General features: G+C 34.6%; 1 protein-coding gene across 1 annotated transcript in view; it reads left to right on the top strand.

The window, feature by feature from the left end:
• The window catches only part of LOC143390098 (transport and Golgi organization protein 1 homolog), a 39,755-nt gene extending 23,322 nt beyond the window's left edge, over positions 1–16,433 (top strand). The window contains exons 9-29 of the mRNA XM_076842699.2: positions 839–927; positions 1,167–1,244; positions 1,331–1,441; positions 2,673–2,744; positions 2,942–3,046; positions 3,689–3,811; positions 3,910–4,018; positions 5,050–5,105; positions 5,194–5,284; positions 5,456–5,594; positions 10,272–10,373; positions 11,228–11,288; positions 11,403–11,438; positions 11,515–11,582; positions 11,694–11,794; positions 11,978–12,115; positions 12,886–12,954; positions 13,058–13,134; positions 13,260–13,331; positions 14,736–14,898; positions 15,909–16,433. Of these exons, the coding sequence (XP_076698814.1) occupies positions 839–927; positions 1,167–1,244; positions 1,331–1,441; positions 2,673–2,744; positions 2,942–3,046; positions 3,689–3,811; positions 3,910–4,018; positions 5,050–5,105; positions 5,194–5,284; positions 5,456–5,594; positions 10,272–10,373; positions 11,228–11,288; positions 11,403–11,438; positions 11,515–11,582; positions 11,694–11,794; positions 11,978–12,115; positions 12,886–12,954; positions 13,058–13,134; positions 13,260–13,331; positions 14,736–14,898; positions 15,909–16,222 (2,174 nt within the window). The 3' untranslated portion in view covers positions 16,223–16,433. The remainder of the gene's footprint in view (positions 1–838; positions 928–1,166; positions 1,245–1,330; positions 1,442–2,672; positions 2,745–2,941; positions 3,047–3,688; positions 3,812–3,909; positions 4,019–5,049; positions 5,106–5,193; positions 5,285–5,455; positions 5,595–10,271; positions 10,374–11,227; positions 11,289–11,402; positions 11,439–11,514; positions 11,583–11,693; positions 11,795–11,977; positions 12,116–12,885; positions 12,955–13,057; positions 13,135–13,259; positions 13,332–14,735; positions 14,899–15,908) is intronic.

Here is a 16,433-nt window from a genome sequence, read left to right as displayed (position 1 = left end):
CAGTGACTTTTAATGTCTATTACTTTTCTTTACCTCCTGAAAATTTTACTATTCCTAGGTTGCTAGCATGGATAACTGAGTAGATGATGCTGGTTCCAACTCTGAGATAGGAGATAAAGAGGAGGAACAAATTGTGGATAGGGAGATGATAAGTTTTAATTTGGGGCAGATTAACTTTGAATATTGATGTAATGCAGATGTATTACATTTGAAGGGTATTTCTATGCTAATGATTTAATCATGCATTAAGTAATTGAGTAGATAATTTAAAGAATGGTAATGTGAATCAGTATGCTTTCATTTCTGTTTTTCTTTGCAAAGAATTAAATGATTCCATTTTCTGAAAAGAAAGTGTTTTGAGAAGGGAGGAATATCAAGCTACAACACTTTACTGTATTTCCCATCTGTGAAATAAGCTTAAATTGAAATATCATTTTGGATGGGAAGGGTACCTGGAATTGAACTCTGGGGCACTCTACTGAGCCACATCCCAAACCCCCTATATTTAGAGACCAAGTCTCACTTAGTTGCTTAGTGTCTCGCTCTTGCTGAGGCTGGCTTTGAACTTGGGATCCTTCTAGCTCAGCCTCCTGAGCCACTGGGATTACAGGTGTGCACCACCACACCCAGCAAAATATCATTGTTCTTATATTTTTCTTAAATTTTAATAATTTTATACTCTTATTGCTAATAAGCATAGATTGCTTTTTAAAAGCATACTAGTTATGCTAAGAAGTATTTCCTCATAGTACCATATAACATGTCTTTACTTTTAGTAGATTGAGTAATTGGATTTCATTTAGTGATTGTAATAATCTTGTGTATTTCCCCCTTTTAGTCACTGAACAGCAAATTGCCCAAAAGATAATCAATTTCATGAAAGAAGATGAAGAACTGATACACAAATTTTCAAAGTATGAAGAGAAGGTATAATTTTTTTTTGTTTCTTTCTCCCTTGGTTGTAGATTGAATCATTTCTACCTGTTTTAATTTAAAAATCATATTTTAAAGTTTTTATTTCATTATTTCCTACAAATCATCCAAATTCTAAGCAGTCATATGTATTAAGTACTGCTTTCTTCTGGAAAGGGTCACTTGTCTGGAAGTAACTTGTATAGTAGCACTATAATTTGTGTATCTTAATTCTGAATGCTTTATTTACATAGATAAAGGAATCAGAGAAACAGATCAAAGAAACCATGAAACAAAATATGATTCTTTCTGATGAAGCAACTAAATATAAGGTAAAAATCCCTTCTTTGGGGGGAATTACATTCTAAACTCAAAAGTAAATGTAATGAGTGAGTAATCTTGACACCTTTTTTCCCAGGATAAAATAAAGCTTCTTGAAAAAGCTAAAGAATTTCTGGATGAGAGAGCTAAAAGTCTTCATGTTATGTTAGAATCTGAAAGAGAACAGAATGCTAAGAATCACGACTTGGTAAGAGTTTTGCTGCTAAGTGTTGCTTTAATTTGGCTTTTGAAATATTTTGTAAAATTGGTTAAGTTGAACTTAGTCCAGCTGTTAACTAAAGTAAGATTAGGAGTCAAGGAAGTTGAACCCACATCTGTGCCCATTTTGTGGAACTTTTAAGTACTGATACAACAAATTATTTTTATGGGCCTAGGAAATATTTTTATTCTCAACCTTGGATAATTTTCATATTGCTTTGCTCTGCCCTTGGAAACATGCAGATCAACTAAAAAACTATTGTCCAATTGAACAGTATTTGTTTACTTTTTACTTGAAAGAGTAATGAATTAATCAATTTTCTGTACTTAAAAAAATTTTACTTACATATTTCATTTTCAATTTCTATAAGTTTCTGTAATTACATAAAAGTTGCAAAAGATAGTAGAGAGTGTGTTCTGAAATATCCTACCCCCAAGTAAGCTTGATCACCTAGCTGAGGTAGTATTTATCAGATTTCGTCACTGTAAAAATTCTTTCCAATCCTTTTCATATTATATTCTTTGGAAGTTACCATGCACAACCCACAGTTAAAGTATGAAGAGTTATGAGCTCAGGATGCAGCTCATGGTAGAGCACTTGCCTAGCATGCATGAGGCCCAGGATTCAATCCCAGGCATTGCAAACAAAGATTGGGGAGTTATGTCCACTTCCTTAAGGAGCTAATATCTTTATAAATTTTTGGGAATTCTTCTGTATGTGAGATTAGTCTATTCTCCCTTAAATTTTATCATTTTTTACTTCAGATAAGAAAATTTTAAAAATGATCTTGGGAAATTTTTTTTCTCTATCACTAGAAAAAAAATTACTAATTTGAACTGATTTATTTAAAACAGTAATTAATTAATTTTCTATGCTTTAAAACATTTTATTACTGCATTATGATTTTCTATACTTTGACCTCTTTTTCTGGTTATCTCATAAACAGTAAGGTTGTGGATGCCATGAAATATTTATGACTTCATTTTCCCTCATCTCTTTCAGTTCTTGATTTTTTGCTTAGTCCAAAGCTGGATCCCCTGCATTACTGAAATGTAATGGGATGGCTTGACAAATATTTTGTTGTGTTTATCTTTTTTAGTATATATATGTGTGTACACACACGCACACACGCACACACACACACACACACACACACACACATATCACTATTTCTACTGAAATCCTAATGCATATTTTGTGTTCTGTTTTCACCTGGCAGATAATTGAAAATAAGAAATCTATAGAGAAGCTTGAAGATGTCATTTCAGTGAATACTTCTGAATTTTCAGAGGTAAAGCTGCCAACTCTTGCTAATGGGATAGTTGGCATAATGGGATATTAATACTATATCTTAGTTTTGTTGCGGACCAAAAATTTGAAGTGTGCTAAAATGTGCAAAAAATGAGAACTATATGATGTCTGGTTTGGGAAAGTATAACTTTGTTTTTTCTTTGGAATTAATTCACTAACTCTAGTGTTTTGCATTAGCTTCAAATTGTCTTTAATGAAGCTAAGCTTCGTGAAGAGAAGGTGAAGTTGGAATGCTGTCAGCTTCAGAAAGAAAATACCATACTTAAGACGACGAAAGAGCAGGTAAAGAAAATTTGATGTCATACATAATGTAAACTAGAGAAGTGAATATCATTATCTTGTATCTTTCTTGGATCTGTTTCTGAGGTAAGGAATATTCATGTAGGACCTTTTCTAGATATGCAAAGTTTAAACATGCTCCCTAAATTGAGTGCATATATATGTTCTCCATCTGTTTTGGATTTTTGGATTATTGCTTTTCTTATCAAATGTCAATCAGTTATTATCTTGCATAGCCTCAATGAAACGTTTTAAACCAGAAAATTAAGTATTTTATGATCCTCTTTTGAGTAGTTACTGATTCACTGGCCAAGGGAAGATTACATAATAAGGAATCTAAATTTAGGAGACAGTCATATGTGCCCAGCCATTCCTGCTGGAGGTAAATTATTTGAATTGGCAGCAATTTTCTGGGGAATGCAATAAACAGGGTCAACTTCCTGAGAACTCTGATGTTCTTACTGCAGCTGTGAGAGTTGGGGCCACTCTGCCCTCTTCCTTAACCAAGGTCTCAACCCCCTCCATTGAGGCAGGCCACCGAGGAGTATGGTTCTCTATTTCTTTGTCTAAGTCTTGTAGTCCTGATGTATCCAGTGCAGAAACCCCTCCCTAACCCACAGGAATTCATGTGTTTTGACTTTTCAGTTGCAGCAGGAAGTCAAAGACTGGTGTACATCACACGCTGAGCTCAGTGAACACATCAAATCATTTGAGAAGTCCCAGAAAGATTTACTTGTATTTCTTAATCACAAAGATGATACTATTAATGTAAGTTTATACTCCAAATACATGTTTTATCTCATGATTTCTCCTGAAATCTTCTGAATTAAAATCGAGAGTCTTCCAACCTTTTGCTTCTTTTCTAGGCTTTGACTAATTATATCACACAGTTGAATCGGTTACAATGTGAATCTGAATCTGAGGATCAAAATAGAGAAGATGAGTCAGATGAATTAACCAACGGAGAGGTAGCAGGTAAGATCAGTCTCAGAGAGGTTGAATCCTTTTTTTGCTTTCCTGTCTTTAATTAAGTATTCATACAGATGCCACTTTTCAGCTAGCTGATTTTCTTCTTAAGATTCAGGGTTGTAGACACATATCACTGGATCTATAGATATGTCTGTTGCATTGGCAGAGGTGGGTTGCTGGGGTATAATGTAGCAATAGGCATGTGAAGAACACTGACCTTTTCTATCCCATTGAAAACTAGTAAGTACACTGCAGCTACAATAGTCACATCCTGTACAATACTTAGAGTATTGAACATTGTACAGTAAGAGAAATTTAATTCTTATGCAGATGATAGTTGATTTTGATACTCATCATCTCTATGGCTCTGTGGTTTTAAGGTCCACAGTCAGTCTTAAGAGTCCAGAGGTAGTTGGAACCATAAACTAAGGCTGTGAGAACAGAGTCTAGAGACTATCAGAAAGCTAGAGAGAGGGAGTGTAACAGTGTTTACTGATGAGGAAAATATTTCCAGATGTTTTCTCCCAAGTTGGATATTGCTTACATAGCAAGTATTTCAAACCACACCTGGTAGTAGATTCAGGGAGAAAATAGAGGATTGAATCTTTCTAAGTAAGACACTTACTTGCCCAGGTGAAGATAGATCTGAGAGAGAAGAAAAGCTTTTATCTTACAAGAATAGCATAGATAACATTTTAGTTGTGCAAACTAGAAATTCACCTTTTTTTGTTTTGTTTTTAAGACAGACAGTACTTTTATTTATTTTTATGCTGAGGATCAAACTCAGTGCCTCACACATGCTAGGTGAGCACTCTACCACTGAGCCACAACCCCAGCCTGAAATTCACCTCTCTCTCTCTTTTTTTTAAATCTAAGCTTGCAATTCTCTTAAAAGTCATTAGTCTAATCAGTTTAGTTATTTAATTGATTTTTTTTTCTTCTGGTGTTTGAACACAATCATTATTTAGTTTGGGGAAGTTAGGAGAATATAGAGTTAAAAGTAAGGAAAGAAAAAGCAAAAGTCTTTTGTTTTTTAGGTGATCGGAATGAGAAGATCAAAGATCAAATTAAGCAGATGATGGATGTCTCTCGGGTATAGTTCTTTGTAAGAGTCCCATAGTGCCTGTGAATTCTTCCTGTGCCTCACTTTTAAGAATACCTCTCTTTTCTGCAATTTTTAGACACAAACTACAATATCAGTAGTTGAAGAGGATCTAAAACTTTTACAACTTATGCTAAGAGCCTCGATGCCCACAAAATGTAATCTAAAAGGTGGGTTCTTTTTGAGAAGAAATTGCCATGTTGGAAAGACTTAAAATTTTATTGGAAAGATAAAGAATGGCTTCTTGCTTTCATGCTTCTTACTTTTCTTGGCACTACTCCCTCAAACAAGTTCTTAAGTCCTTGTACACATATAGAGATAAGCTGTTTTATCCTTTACAGACCAAATAAAGAAATTAGAAGGTGACTGCAATTCACTACAGTCTTCTAAAGTTGGACTGGAAGAGGAATGCAAAACTCTAAGGCAGAAAGTGGAGATTTTAAATGAACTCTACCAGAAAAATGAGATGGCACTACAAAAGTAAGATTTTCATTGTTTGTTATTGTTATCACTGTGTGAACTAATAGATAATTTTATGTTTTCTTAAGGTTATTTACAATTTCTTCTAGTTGTAATAAGTAGAGATTTGTCTTTTTTCCTTTGTGTTTTGTTCCTATAAGTTGCATTTTTCTTTCCATTGTCAGTCTTAAGAGTCCTGAGGTAGTTGGAACCATAAACTAAGGCTGTGAGGACATCGTAATCAATTGTCAAATTCATATGAAGGCAGGAAGTGGTAAAATGGTATTAACAGTCACTGATGTGGAAATACCTCTCAAAGTTCTAGACCCTTTCTATGATCTCCCTATTTATTTTAATTACCTTTCATTGTGATCAGTTATGTAATTCTAATGTTTTGAACTTGTATCTCTAACTCTGGACCTTTAAAAATACTGAGTGATTTGGAATGACATGTTTTAGTAGAATAAAAACTTCAAAAAGGGATAATATTTACTTATTGATGGTACAAGTTTTGGACTTGAATATCTCAGATGTTCACACAAAATTGAACTGTGGCAAGGACCTTAGGAGTTATGATTACAGAAGTACTTGTTTGTAGAATATATTTATATATTAATCTTCTTAGTGTGGAGCTAGTTATTTTTTGAAAGTTCATTTGAAGTTTTTAATCCACAAAAATACTTGGATTCTCTAAAAATAGGTTGTGTCAGATTTTATTTGTTTGCACCTGATTTTACTCTTCGGTAAAAAGAGTAAAGCAACGACAGACCTTCTTACAGACCTAACTATTTTTAGGTATTTTGACTTCTGTTGCCTAATTAATGCATTAAATATTGAAACCTTTCCATTAACTTTTCTAAAATTCTGTGATCTCCAATCGACCTTTTTAGAATCTCAAATTTTTGTTCAGGCCAGTTCTAAATTCCTGGCCTGTTTCAAAGAAACATTTCTCATTTTATCACTTTTTTTTTTTAAAGAACACTTGTTTTCTCTGTCCCTACTAGTAATCTGAATGACCTAAATGGCAATTAATTTTTTTGTAATGCAGTTAAATTGTAGCACTATTTTTCTCAACTCCTCCAAAATTCATTCAGTCATCATCTGTGGTTTTTACTCTTTTTACTCATCCCCAGGTACTATGTTAGTTCATGCCTGTGTCATCTTTTCTGTTTCTAACCTAGATCATCTGTATTCATTCTACATTTTTTATATTTGTATATAACTTATTTCAAATTCTTAGTAGTTTTCTCTATAGCCGCTTGAGTGGACTTTCTAAAATATAAGTCTGTCCATGTCAATATGTGCGTGTGGTTTATGAAGAATTTGCTTTCTATTTGATGACCTGTTCTTTTTTTCTTCCTTGTATCTTTTTAATAGTTTAAATATTTTTAATTATTTTCCTCATCCCCTGTATAAGCTTGATGTAATCATAAATTATAATGGAATTATAATTATATAATTATAATTTTATTCATCTTCTCATAATTTAAAGGCCATGGTATATATTCTGGATTTAATAAAAACCTGACATAGATTAATAGGTTTATTATTTTTTTTATGGGCTTTAAGTAGCTCCTGAATCAGATAACTGTTGTGGCATTGTATGTTAGTACTTCATATGCTGTGAACTCCACAAGACATTCATTCAATTTATACACATATTTAAAGTTTCTGTAGTTCTGCATTCTACACTGTTGGTTTCTTATTTGAAATTATTTTCATTCTATTTGAACATTGTCCTTTAATGATAGATTTGATTAGTGTATCAAAGGTAATACAAGGATAAACAGAGAATAGTATTTTATTCACTAAATATTGCTACCTTTATAATCTGTATTAGGTTGACATGGACTTCATGATTAGAGTTAAAACCAGTTTCCATTTTTAAAGGATCTTTCTTTTGGCTACTGAATTTTGACTGTTACTTAGTTTTAGCAATTTAAAAATATCCAATTAATTACCATCTGTTTTAAATTTTTTCTTTAAGGAGTCCATTATCATTGTTGTTTGGTCTTATCCCTCTTCTAGTTTCTGTAGTCCTTTCTCTGTTTTTAACAGTTGTATTGGGAAGTGCCTAGGTGTAGTTTTCCCCACCCCACCCACTTTTCCTCTTGCAGTTATGTTGCTTGGGACCATTAAACACTTCTTGAATTTTCGAGTCTTTTTCTAAATGTTGATTTTACCTCATTCTCTCTTCTGATTATAATAATGTATATTAGAATTTGATTTCCCCTGCCTCCTACATTCTGGATTTACTTCTTCTGGATATTTTCTTCTGACCTATGTTAAAAGCTCTAGGATTTATTTCACTTCCCAAATCTGCTGTTAAAATCATTCATTGAGTTTAGGATTTTAAAAAATTCAGGGTTTAAAATATTATTTTAGTTGTAGATGGACACAATATTTTATTTTTTATAGGATTTTTTAAGAGAGAGAGAAAGAATTTTAATATTTATTTTTTAGTTTTTGGCAGACACAACATCTTTGTTTGCATGGGGTGCTGAGGATTGAACCCGGGGCCGCACGCATGCCAGGCAAGCACGCTACCGCTTGAGCCACATCCCCAGCCCGACACAATATTTTATTTATTTTATGTGGTGTTGAGGACTGATCCCAGTGCCCCACACATGTGGGGCCTGTGCTTCACCACTGAGCCACAACCCCAGTCCTATTTCAGTACTACAGCTCAAACCCAGGACCTTGAGCCATGTGCTCTACTATTGAGCTACCTCCCCAGACTCCTTGCTCTTTCTCATAAGGGACTAGGGTCTTACTGCTTTCCAAGCTATCTTTAATCTCATAATTCTGCCTCTGCCTCCTGAGTATCTTCGACTGTAGGTAGGTCACCACACCCAACTATTTCTTTGTTTTATAGTTTCTAATCCTTTGACAAAATTCATAATCTTTTTTTTCCTCTTTTGTGGTGCTGGGGTTTGAACCCCAGAGCCTTGTGCATGCAAGGCAGCACTCTACCAACTAAACTATATTCCCAGCCCTGAAATTCATAATCTTGACTTTACTTTTTTGACTATATAAAGCACAGTGATTTTAAAACATGTGCGGATAACCCCATTAGCTGGTTTCCTTTTCTGTGGGATTTTTTCTCACAGAATTTTGTCTTATGGAGTGCCTGGTCAGTTTTGATTGGCCAACATTGTTGTGATAATTATAGATGAAATTTGAGGACTAAGACGAAGTTATCTTCTTATAGAAAAGTGTTGAGGTTACTTGAGTAAGATTGTCACTTTAAACTTAGTCAGCAATTAAGATAATTAAAAAATGACTTGTCTTTTCAATGTTTTTCAGTATTGTTCCTTTTGGATTTTTTTGCCTGTTCATCACTTAAGTGTGCAGTACTTTCTAATCTAAACTCAAAGGCTAGGGCTTTTATTAGGGGTCCCTTTAATGGTAGCCTCATTTTTCCTCTAAGCCCAGGAATTTAATGAAGGCTTGGTTCAGACTCATATCTTTGTGTTATCTTCAATAGGAGAAAAGTATCTTAAAGTGCCAGCCTTACTTGTAATTCTCAGATTCCTTTTTCTAATGGATCTTGGCCACATACATATATCTTCACTGACTTTTTAGCTTGGATCTCTTCAAACACAATTTTATATTCTTATAAAGATGTTTTGATTGTTCTTAGTGCTCTCAGACTAACTCTTTGATAATTGGAAACAAAATTCTCTCTGTCCTTCAAGATTCAGTTTTCTCCATATTCTTTCTTAAGCCAGTGGGGAAAATTATTATATTCCTTTAGGCATCATTTATACCTGAAACAGTGAGCTCTTTTATTCTTTAGCATCTTACAAGGTAACTAGTATATTATAGCCACTCATAAAATACTTGCTGAAGAATTAAATGAGAAGCTATATAAGAATATATTATCCCCTTTTTCTATTTGGTACCAGTAATCCTTTTTTACTGTAGTTCTTCTGATTTATGGAAAATTAAGTTTCAAGTTAATTATCTTTTGAATTGGAAATATGGCTAAAGTAGTACAAAGATAGCAGAAAATAGTATTTTTTAAATCATTAAATGTGGCTACCTTTGTGTCAGTAGATGAACATCTTGAGTTTCATGATGAGAGTTAAAACTTGTCAGTAGATAATACTCTGATAGTGGGTCACTTTGGCTTCTTTTTCTGGTTGATAGACATTATCAAAACTCAGATTTGTCTTTTTGCTTAATTTACAATTCTTTTGAAAATAATATCTAAAGTGTGAAAAATGTTCTGTGGTTAATTGCATAGCTAAAAGATATATTCTAGAAGATTTTTTTCTTTGACTGACTATATGGTACCAGTCTTGGATTGAGAAAAGAGTTCCTCCATGACAAAGATATACTTAGTGTCCTACCCATGGCAGAAACGAGAAAAGAATTATCCCCTGCTTTATCCTAATATGTTTAATTATGTTAGGTTGATCAGTCCTGATCTTCCACATTGAAGTAAAGTGAGTTTTTATTATCTTACACACAGGAGACTTGCCCTTGGGGCACATGTTGTTTTCACATTTATTTTATTTACTGGTAAGTAGAGAATTAAGAGGATAAGTTAGAAAATGTAAGTGATTTGCCAGAGTTTGATTTATGAAATTGCAGGTTTGAATTCCTATTTTATGTGCCTAAGCATTTTATAGAATTGTGGGAAGTGATATTCACAAAGAGAAACTTTTGATTTGATAACTTGTTTTCTTTTAGGAAACAGAGTCAAGAAGAATGTGAGAGACTAGAAAAAGAGCAGCAGCTGTCAGCTGCAGATGAAAAGGTGGTTTCCGCTGTACAGGAAGTTAAAAATTACAAGTGAGTTCAGTTTCTAAAGGAGGGTGTCAGTGTCTCATGAATTAGTGTTAGCTTTCTTTTTAATTTTTTTTTACATTATGTAGATAGAAGAAAATAGCATGGAAGTATAAATAACGAGAGGATATGAACACATTCAATTCACACAGGAGAAAAAATAAATTTCAACTTAACAAATGAAAAATGTTAACAAAAATTTACTTGTACCCAATGGGCAAGACCATAGGGAACTTGGTCAATGCAAACAGTTCTGGGGGTTTTGTATGTTGTAGTAATTCTTTAAGAAATCAGTTTGCTGTGTGTTATATCAAGACCCACAAAAGTGTGGCATTTGATAGACCTTGGAAATCTTCTATGGATATAATTTGAAAAAAAGAAAAAGTTTTAAGGAGGAAGATATTTCTAGCAGAATTACTTGAGAACACACTGATGAACAGTTAAGGAAATTATAATTTATCAATTCAGAATCTCTAGCAATTAAATGATAAAGAAGTTATTAGTATTAGGTTTTTATTTTATTTATTTATTTATTTATTTATTTTTGGTGCTTTACTACTAAGCTACATCCTTAGACCTTTTTTTCACTTTGAGACAGCGTCTCAGTTGCATAGGTTCCCACTTAATTGCTGAGACTGACCTCGAACTTGTGATCCTCCAGCCTCAGCTTCCCAATCATTGGGATTACTGGCATGTGGCATTGCACCTGGTCTGTAGTATTAATTTTGAACACACTGGATTCATATAACTTTAGAAATGTTTTTCTTATGTATGATAAAAGTCTTTAAAAGTATAGCTGATGGAATAAAGAGAAAATGGTCAGAATGTTTCAAATTTTATTCAATTGTTGTAATTCTTAGGCGGAGAATTGAAGAGATGGAAGAAGAATTACAGAAAACCGAGCGCTCATTTAAAAACCAGGTAGTAATTAATACTGTCCTGTAGTTGCAGAATTCTTTGATATCTAATACAGACAATTATAGGCTATAATAATGAATCCCTAAAAACATTTTTTTAATGTGTTGTCTTTTTCAGATTGCTATGCATGTGAAGAAAGCTCATGATAATTGGGTAAGATTTTTTTCCCCTTTTCTTTATTTTTTGCATAGCCTACCGCAACTGAATTTGAATATTTTCTCTTTAATAGCTCAAAGCTCGTTCTGCAGAAAGAGCTATAGCTGAAGAGAAAAGGGAAGCTGCTAATTTGAGACAGAAGTATGTGATTTTTGGTATCTTACTGTATGTTTTATAGTGTTTTAAGGTTATGCTAGATATTATCTATGATTGCTGTTTCATAATTCAGCCCATTCTTTCTCAATATTCAAGACTACTGGAAATGACCCAAAAGATGGCAATGTGGCAAGATGAACCTGTGATTGTAAAACCAATGCCGGGGAGACCAAATTTACAAAATCCTCCTCGGAGAGGTAGGGGGCACTTTGTAAAAGGAGCTATTTTATTTCTTGGTGCAGAATGTATGTAAATTACTTTTTATTTCTGTGTGTAATGGTTATGAAATAATCTGAATGATTTGCTAAAGCGGGAGGTGTGGGGGTTGGTGTCAGGGAGAAGGCTGCCTTAAAGTAGTAACACGGCATTGTTGTCTTTAGGTCCACTGAGCCATAATGGCTCTTTTGGTCCATCCCCAGTGAGTGGTGGAGACTGTTCCCCTTCACTGACAGCAGAGCCAGCTGGGAGACCTCCTTCTGCTACTCTTAATCAAAGAGATATGCCTAGAATTGGATTTGGTTAGCATTCACATGTTGCTTTATAGTAAACTGCTTCAAGGTTTTGGTTTTTTTTCCCTTTTGAATATTCTAATGAAAACATAGAATTTGGGCCTGTACAATATATAGAAGATAATTTCTTACTTTATCTTAGTGAATGTTTTCTGTAAAATCTGTTCTAGAATAGAAAACATTTTTTTTCCTGGAGGTCCCTGTATTGTTTTTTTCTTTTAAATTTTACACTGTGAAGTGTAAACCTTTATCTTTAAATTAAATCTCTATGGTGTTCCTTTTCCACATATTATAAAAGTAGCCTTAAACTTTATGTAGCATACATATTTCCAATATGAAATACTTAGTCTTATTTCCAATTCTAAATAGGACTGTAGTCTTGGTAAGATTGGAAGTCAGGTTATACAGACTAAAGAAAAGCCAACTTACACATACTTCAAGTCTGTAGCTTAAAGTTTAGGACCAGTACGTATTAATTTGCTGTTCTATCAACCCAAGGCAGTTCTTTTATTTTACTTAAGTCTCTTCATAAATTGTGATTTATGTATTGGGCAACCCATTTTTTTTAAATATTTTTAATTGTAGATGGTGTGGTGCTGAGAATCAAACCCAGTGCCTCACACATGCTAGGCAAACACTCTGCAACTGAGCTACAACCCCAACCCCTGAGCAACCCATTTTAATGTTGCTTTCTAGTTATTGTTGAACCCTGACCTGTCCACCAGTGATTTATTTCTTCTGAAAAATACATACAAGGGCTCTGATCTTTTTTCCCCAAGGGTCAATGGATGGACCTTTACCTCGTACTCAATGGTCTTCTGAGGCATCTGGGAAACCCGTTGCCTCTGGTAAAGAGACCAAGTAATTTCAAAGAATCTGTAATTGTGGATGCAGGATTTTTATTCTCTTTATGTTAGAATAAGTCTGAATCCATTCTTTGATCTCTAACAGACCCAGGATGTGGTCCAGCTCACATGAACAGCAGCTCCAAAAGTTCTTCTCCAGCTAAGGTGACGGATGAGGGCAAGGTAAGTTCTGTAGTTACTGTGAATCACGTGGTCGTGCAGGAACATGTTGCTTTCCTACAGTACTTGCTCTTTGCTTTATCCTTCTTTGTGTTCTATTTGTACCATCCCATTTGTTTTTTAAAAAGCAAACTGTTCCCCAAGAACCTGAGACCCCCTCAGTTTCTACCATTACTTCTTTAACTGAGCATCCAGTTGGAGTAAGTACTTAGAGGTTGAGAACTGAATTGTGTTTTATTCTGTGCATTTCTGGGAAGGATATTCAGAGCATGACACTGATCTTGTTTGCTTTAAACTGCATGCAATATTGAGCTTACTTTTCTCCTTGGAAATGTGGCTTAAGTGTGTACAACTATAATGAACTACAGAATGTGAAAAGTTATCACTCTAACTTTATATGGTGTTTTGTGTTGAATGTTCTAAGGCAAAGTAAATTCATTATAAATTATATAATTCATCATTTTTATTTTTGTTTGGAAGAATGCTATTTAAGAATTCCTCCATTTGTGCAAACCCTATTTTGAGTGATTTGAATTAGATTGGTATCAGATTTTCTGAAAGTGAAATACTGTTTCAGTGCAACAATGATAATCTGAAATGACCTCTTGAGCCAGTCCCAAGCAATGGTCTCATTTGTTCACATAAGTGCATTTTCTTGTAACTGTGTTGCTATTATATCTGGTAGGTCTTCTGCAGCTCTATAATAAAATAAATTTTTAATTGTTTAGTTTCAAACTCACTACTCATAGGAAATGATAAATCAATATCTCAAATGGTGTACAGTAAATGAAAGTAAATATTAAAGCCTTGTCTTCCTAATTTGTGTATATAGCATTGTGTTGGGAAATACTTCTCAAGTTCCAGTGTATACATATTCCAGGAATATACATCTCTGGAGCAATCTAAGGGCAGCTTAGATAAGACCCCCAAACCCCTTTTGTAGTAGAAGATTTAAAAGAGAGCAAAGACCCGTTGTTATAGAGGAGTAGAGGTGGGAAAAGCATGGCTTGCAGGCAAACCTGGGATTGAGACCCTTTAATATGCAGTGTGGCCTTCAACAAATTATCATAATCCATTTGCTTTTGTTCCCTCTTATTTAAAACAAGACAGTCTACTTAAAGATCTCAGAGGTTGAATAATTATGAAAGACTTACTGAAGATACTCTGAATAGTAGCTATTATTACATGGGTAAAGAATGTATTTTTCATTTTATTCTGTTCATTCTTAATATGGAAGTAATGAGCTATTGTGATGAAAGGGAAGTGATGGGGAGGAGGGGGACTCCCTTTGAAATAGGTTGTAGTGAATACAGCATGACATACTGGTCAGAAATCACCTCTGTTAATAACCTCTGCCAGTCCTCTTGCCTTTCCCTTTCCTGAGCAGATATAATCACTAACAAACTGCTCCCTCTTGTGGAATCCTTCTAACTTCTGTAAGCTGTCAGTGGGAATACACAGGAGGGGTGGGTAGAGTTTTGTTGCACTGATGGTGTTCTCTGGACAGGTGCCTGTTTTGGTTTTAGCTTTTATCGGTGTTGGTACTTTGTCTTAATACATAGGAATTTTAAAACTTTTAACTTCTTTAAAATCTTAAATTGCAGGTTAATATGGCTATGAAAGGGCCCCCTCCTTTCTCAGGGGTACCCTTCATGGGCCCCCCTATGGAACCCCCGATGCGACGGCCTCCACCACCTCCCTTTTGGTATGGACCGCCATTTCAGCTCGGTGGGCCTTTTGGGCCTCGGCCAATTCCTCCACCATTTGGTATGATGATCTGAACAGTAGTGATTGACTTATAAATCACATTCATCTTTCATTTCTATTGCTTGCTAAAACAGTTGGTTGCTATCTCAGGTCTTAACAATGAAAGGATACAGCTGAGTACATTTTAACTTTTCCTCCAGTTTTTTGGGACATATGGGACACTACATAATCTTATACTGAGATAGGCAATAGCTATCTCATAGACAAGGATAAGGGGCTATATAGAGAAAAGCCAGAAATATTACTTCTGCAGATGTTTGTTGAAAATATGTTGATATGCACTGCAATAGATGAAAAGGTGGATGAGACACATGCCATAACTTAAAATTTTGTCACAGATATGAAAATCCTATAACATAAAGTTTGTAATCACCCATAATGGAATCATAGGCAGTAGGTTATAGAATATAGAAAAGGAAAAGTCAAACCCTCCTTACCTTGAGAAAAGTCAGAGGGAAGTGTTAAAGAGGAGGATTTAACAGTGACCTAATAAATGTTGCTGATTTAATTAGGTGGCTGTGGAAGGCCTTTTCCAGGAGGGCATGCACCTTGATTCTGATGGCATGTGTAAAGTCCATGCTGAAATACTTCATGAATTTTTAATGGATACAGTAATAAATAGTGGGATTTCCTTTTATCAAAATTTCTTTGATGTAGTAAAGTTCTTATTTCATAATCTATCATCTTGTCATGGTAATATAGTACTTCCAAATATAAATGGAGCTCTTGTGAGATAGAAATAATCCTGCAATTATATAGTAGGGAAAGATAAAAGATAAGCCTGGAGCTAGGTAGAGCCATGTTTAAATCCTTAATATGTTGCTTCATGGCTGGTTGGCCAGGCTATAACCTAAACTTGTTCCATTTCAGTTTGCCTCATCTGGCAAGTCAGGATGTTCACCAGTTGATGTTCTAGGCTTGGGAGAAATTAAAGACTATATTAACATACTTGAAATCACCCAAGTTCAGAAATTTCTGGGTATTTACATAACTTCCTTTTTATTTTCCAGGTCCTAGTATCCGTCCACCAATAGACTTCAGAGAATATGCACCAGGTGTTCCACCTGGACAATGGGATTTGCCTTTTGACCCTCGTGATTTTTTTCCAGGACCTGCACCATTTAGACCTTTAGGCTCATTTGGCCCAAGAGAGTACTTCATTCCTGGTGCCCCATTACCACCTCCAACTCATGGTCCCCAAGACTATGGGCCACCACCTGCTGCAAAAGACTTAATGTCTTCAGGCTTTAAAGATGAACCTCCACCTACACCCGATTCTCAGAGTAGTGAGGGCTGTTCACAGGCCTTAAAACAGGGCCCATAAAATTAACCTCTGACACTTAGTCAGAAAGTGGACTATGAACTATTCATTGTGTTGAAGGATTATTGGCTTCAAAATATAAAAGTTTATTTTAAATGGTTTATGTTTTTAGAATGAAGCTGCCTTGGTGCAGTATACATTTGGAGCCAAAATATTTTCCCCCTAAATATCCCCCACTTAAACTAGAGTATCCTTCCAACTTTAAAATGTGCAA

The sequence above is a fragment of the Callospermophilus lateralis genome, unplaced genomic scaffold, assembly GCF_048772815.1.
Source record: "Callospermophilus lateralis isolate mCalLat2 unplaced genomic scaffold, mCalLat2.hap1 Scaffold_89, whole genome shotgun sequence".
Taxonomy (NCBI): domain Eukaryota; kingdom Metazoa; phylum Chordata; class Mammalia; order Rodentia; family Sciuridae; genus Callospermophilus; species Callospermophilus lateralis.
The sequence above is the reverse complement of the archived record's forward strand: the minus strand, read 5'-3'. Positions and strand labels throughout refer to the sequence as shown.